The 5,000-nt window shown below is 49.3% G+C and overlaps 3 protein-coding genes and 1 pseudogene across 3 annotated transcripts in view; all 4 read left to right on the plus strand.

Annotated features, from left to right (window-relative positions):
* The window catches only part of LOC123487371, a 1,201-nt pseudogene extending 9 nt beyond the window's left edge, over window positions 1–1,192 (plus strand).
* Window positions 1,189–2,359, plus strand: LOC123487379 (histone H2A). Its single transcript, XM_045218599.1, has one exon. It carries the CDS (start codon window positions 1,535–1,537, stop codon window positions 1,919–1,921), a length of 387 nt encoding a protein of 128 aa, XP_045074534.1. The 5' UTR covers window positions 1,189–1,534; the 3' UTR covers window positions 1,922–2,359.
* A 5-nt stretch (window positions 2,360–2,364) lies between these two features.
* Window positions 2,365–2,862, plus strand: LOC123487374 (histone H3). Its single transcript, XM_045218594.1, has one exon. The coding sequence runs from the start codon at window positions 2,400–2,402 to the stop codon at window positions 2,808–2,810; it is 411 nt and encodes a 136-aa protein (XP_045074529.1). The 5' UTR covers window positions 2,365–2,399; the 3' UTR covers window positions 2,811–2,862.
* Window positions 2,863–4,846: 1,984 nt separating this feature from the next.
* Window positions 4,847–5,000, plus strand: part of LOC123487384 (histone H4) — a 931-nt gene continuing 777 nt past the window's right edge. The window contains exon 1 of the mRNA XM_045218605.1: window positions 4,847–5,000. This exon is cut by the window's right edge and continues 777 nt beyond it. The gene's annotated coding sequence lies outside the window, so the exon portion shown is untranslated.

The raw sequence follows: 5,000 nt of genomic DNA on the forward strand, positions 1-5,000 counted from the left end.
GCTTCAATAGCGCAGAACAGCGTCTACAGCAAACTACTCCTCGCAGACCGTGTGTGTGTGTGTGTGTACCGGACCAAACGACAGACAGACATGGCAGAAGTCGCACCAGCACCCGCCGCCGCCGCGCCGGCAAAGGCACCCAAGAAGAAGGCAGCAGCCAAGGCCAAGAAAGCGGGACCCAGCGTAGGCGAGCTCATCGTCAAGGCTGTGACCGCTTCCAAGGAGAGGAGCGGCGTGTCCCTGGCCGCACTCAAGAAGACGCTGGCGGCAGGCGGCTACGACGTGGAGAAGAACAACTCCCGCGTCAAGATCGCAGTCAAGAGCCTCGTCACCAAGGGTACCCTGGTCCAGACCAAGGGCACCGGTGCATCCGGTTCCTTCAAGCTCAACAAGAAAGCCGTCGAGGCGAAGAAGCCCGCCAAGAAAGCCGCAGTCCCCAAAGTAAAGAAGGTGGCCGCCAAGAAGCCCGCCGCGGCGAAGAAGCCCAAGAAGGTAGCAGCCAAGAAGGCCGTCGCCGCAAAGAAGTCCCCCAAGAAGGCCAAGAAGCCCGCTACACCCAAAAAGGCCGCCAAGAGCCCCAAGAAGGTGAAAAAAGCCCGCCGCAGCGGCCAAGAAGGCAGCCAAGAGCCCCAAGAAGGCTACAAAGGCAGCCAAGCCCAAAGCCGCCAAGCCCAAGGCAGCCAAGGCCAAGAAGGCAGCCCCCAAGAAGAAGTAAACCTATTACAAACAGTGTTCTACTCGACACATGTTGTACCACAAAAGGCTCTTTTAAGAGCCACCCACCTCTTTCCATAGAAAGCGCATTGATTTCCATGTACTACCTGTCGTGGAAAAGAAATTACGCACACTAGGCTACTTTTACGCACACAACATTGTCCCACTCTGGGTGTGTGCGAAGGGAGAGGCATATAATAGAGGGCCAAAATGGCTCAGAAATTCGACCTCACGAGTGCACCCTCACCAGCCATTTTTATATATGAGCCACTGGGCTATTCCCGTTCAGAGGCAGGCTGCTGTGATGTGTTACAAGTGCCATGTAATAACAATAACAATACTATAGTGGCTTCGAATTGAAACTCACGAGTGCACCCTCAACAGCCATTTTTATATATGAGCCACTGGGCTATTCCCGTTCAGAGGCAGGCTGCTGTGATGTGTTACAAGTGCCATGTAATAACAATAACAATACTATAGTGGCTTCGATTTCAAACTCAAGAGTGCACCCTCACCAGCTGTTTGTTTCCCATTTGGAGAGAAATAATGTGTGGATGTCATTTCGGACATTTTGGCGCTCACGCGAAATGACACAAAGTAACAAAGTCGGAGGGAAACAAAGTAGCCTCTCACTCGCTGCCTGTGGGTGGGAACCGGCTTAGGGCTGTCTGTCTGTCCATCTGTCTGTCCCTCGCTCCAATTGGATAAGGCCACACCGGCCCGGTGGCCAATCGTTGCCTCTTGTGGCGAGGTATATGTACGGCTCTCGAAGTGGCGAGCGGCTCATTCAGACTTTCTGTGACTTTCTCAAGCTACCAATATGAGCGGAAGAGGCAAAACCGGAGGCAAGGCCAGGGCGAAGGCAAAGACCCGTTCATCCCGTGCTGGCCTCCAGTTCCCCGTGGGCCGTGTGCACAGGCTGCTGCGCAAAGGCAACTACGCCGAGCGTGTGGGCGCTGGCGCACCAGTCTACCTGGCCGCCGTACTCGAGTACCTGACTGCTGAGATCCTGGAGTTGGCCGGCAACGCTGCCCGTGACAACAAGAAGACTCGTATCATCCCCCGTCACCTACAACTGGCCGTCCGTAACGACGAGGAGCTGAACAAACTGCTCGGCGGTGTGACCATCGCTCAGGGTGGTGTGCTGCCCAACATCCAGGCAGTCCTACTCCCCAAGAAGACCGAGAAGGCAGTCAAAGCCAAGTAAATTCGCTACTGCGACTTCAACTTGACTACTCAACCCCCAAAGGCTCTTTTAAGAGCCAACCACCTAGCTCTCCAAAAGCGCAAAGTACCTTTCTATGACCGCAATACATTGAGTGGGTGTATACACAACTATTTCGACATTCTGTGCCCACATGAGGCCTTGCATGAACAACAACACCTACTTGGCCTCATTTGCCATAGCAGGCTAGCATTAGATGATACGTGCCTATAAGCTGTCACTCTTGACTTTGGCGACTATTATTGCGCGTAAAGGGCCGGCGGCGTCCTATTGCGCGCGCACCGGGAGTTTGAGTTTTGGAGAGGCCGGGCCTCCCGTCCAATGGCCAACGGAGGAGGCCTGCGAAACGGGCCAATCGGGGTGGTGGGGAGATGGTGTCCAATCAGCAGGCGCCACTGCCGGCTTTATAAACTTCACATAGGCATTTCGAGGCTATACTCCCGACTGTCAGAGCAGCGCCATGGCCAGAACCAAGCAAACCGCTCGCAAATCCACCGGTGGCAAAGCCCCCAGGAAGCAGCTCGCCACTAAGGCTGCTCGCAAGAGTGCCCCGGCCACCGGCGGTGTGAAGAAGCCTCACCGTTACAGGCCCGGCACCGTGGCTCTGAGAGAGATCCGTCGTTACCAGAAGTCCACTGAGCTACTCATCCGCAAACTGCCCTTCCAGCGCCTGGTGCGAGAAATCGCCCAGGACTTCAAGACCGACCTGCGCTTCCAGAGCTCCGCCGTGATGGCCCTACAGGAGGCTAGCGAGGCTTACCTGGTCGGCCTGTTCGAGGACACCAACCTGTGCGCCATCCACGCCAAGCGGGTGACCATCATGCCCAAGGACATCCAGCTGGCCCGCCGTATTCGCGGAGAGCGCGCATAAATGAGGATGACCTGAACTCGAATATCCCCCAAAGGCTCTTTTAAGAGCCACCTCCATATTTCCATCAAAAAGGCACAATTGTTCCATGTATACACGCACCTCTACATTAGCCACCATGTATGTTGTTCACTAACACGTCTAAAAGCTACGTATTGCACCTTTTTAGTTGCCTGAAGTCTAGCTTCAATGTTTGTGTGTGTATATACACAACCATCTGGCATCATCCACTTCCTTTGAACTATATAGTAACACAGTAAAATGCTTTACAAAGGAGGGGAAAAAGAAACGAGTGATAATATAGGCCGAATAGTAACAAGAATTGTGTTCAGATGAATAATTGACACTATTAGTTGTGTGTAATAATAGCCTTGCATGCAGTCCAGAAAAAACATGCATGCCAACTTACTTTGAAAGTCCCATGTTGCAGTGCTGCTGAGAGACTCATGCAGAGGCCCAAACTTTACAATGGAGCACGGAGGCCATCTTGTGGTTAAATGTGGGTACTGCACCTCATGGTGATTCCCTTTCAGCATTTGCTCTTTAGGCCAGCGTTTCCCAAACGCGGTCCTGGGGTCCACAAGGGGTGCGCGTTTTGCGTTTTGCCCTAGCACTCCACAACTGATTCTAATACTCCCAGCTTGATGATGATGAGTTGATTATTTGAATCAGCTGTGTAGTGCTAGGGCAAAAACTCCCAAAATGTGGCCCGAGTTTGGGAAACCCTGCTTTAGGCTAATACTAGCCTATTAGGATGACTTGGTTCGATCGCTTTAATGGCAACTGCTGAACTCTGGTTTCACTAATTACTTGTCCCAGGTCACCATTATGAATCCAATAGCAAAACAAATGTTTCAAAATTGCTCAATAGTGAAAAAAGGCCAGGAAATGATGGGTTCTCAGCAATATTTCACCAACAACCAATCACTATTCACGCATAGACATTAGGATCATCAACAAATATTCCTAAGTCATACTACAAAAGGGTTGTAACGAAATGGATTTGTCTGTTCAATGCAAGTTCAACGTCAAAGAAAAAGTGCATCACCACAACAAACGTGTCTTTAGATACACTGTAAAAAATGACTTTGTGGAATGTACTCAAGCTATTACAGTCAACAAAAGCACACGTCATATTGTTGAGTAGATCTTTTTGCTTGTTTTTATGAGTAGATAAGCTTGAGTAAGTTGAGTTGATGTGGTCCAATACATTGAGTAAAGATGATAGAGACGTAAAAAGGATTATATTACATTGATTCGACTCAAATAGACATTGTGTTATTTTACCTGAATGATTCATCCTATTATGTATTTAGACCAACTTACTTTGGATTCACTCAATCACATCCCTTAAGAGAAAAGGTATCCGGACACCGGGAATCCATTTATTTAAACATCAACGGTTTGCAAAACATCTGTTATTATGAGTTGACAAATTACGTAATTGCAATCAACACTGCAGGTAACTCATGATTGCTGCAGGTAGGCAACACCGTAGAAATAGGAACTACAACACTAACAACAAGTGACATTTACTCCTGATGTACTGACTGACCTGTTGCAACCTCTACAACCACTGTGCTTATTATTTGACCCTGCTGGTCATCTATGAACGTTTGAACATCTTGGAGAAAAATGTGTGAAACCACTGCCTATATGAGGAGCTGTCGTTGTTTGTTTTATTACCACATACTTATGGAAATTGCACCGGTTGAGAGATGATGGCTCTCTTGTGCCTACGGTGAAGGGTACTTCTGATCCAGCAGGTGGTGCTAAGATCCCTCCCTATATGACTTGAATGATGAGTTGATTTATTCCTTATAGCTCCTAATGATTTTAAGGCCAGTGTTGGCAAACATTACTTGTGCTCCAGCAGGTGGCCATGACATCCCTCCCTATATGACTTGACTGACCAGTTAGTTGATGGACTCCTTATAGCTCCTAATGATTTTAAGGCCAGTGTTGGCAAACATGACTTCTGCTCCAGCAGGTGGCCATGAAATCCCCCCTATATGACTTGACTGACCAGGTAGTTGATGGACTCCTTATAGCTCTTAATGATCTCAAGTGTCTGTGTTTTTATGTGGTTAGGAGTTTTGCTCACTGCGTGTCCCCCTTCCATTTCAGTGTTTCCCAACTCCAGCGGTAGAGTAGGCTACCCCCAACAGGACCCATTTTTCTTGTAGGCCTGGA

This window comes from Coregonus clupeaformis, unplaced genomic scaffold, assembly GCF_020615455.1.
Source record: "Coregonus clupeaformis isolate EN_2021a unplaced genomic scaffold, ASM2061545v1 scaf1679, whole genome shotgun sequence".
Lineage (NCBI taxonomy): Eukaryota > Metazoa > Chordata > Actinopteri > Salmoniformes > Salmonidae > Coregonus > Coregonus clupeaformis.

What these genes read in the sequence shown, in the direction of transcription:
- LOC123487379 (XM_045218599.1), top strand. Translation starts at nt 1,535, where the DNA reads ATGAGCGGAAGAGGCAAAACCGGAGGCAAGGCCAGGGCGAAGGCAAAG.
- LOC123487374 (XM_045218594.1), top strand. Translation starts at nt 2,400, where the DNA reads ATGGCCAGAACCAAGCAAACCGCTCGCAAATCCACCGGTGGCAAAGCC.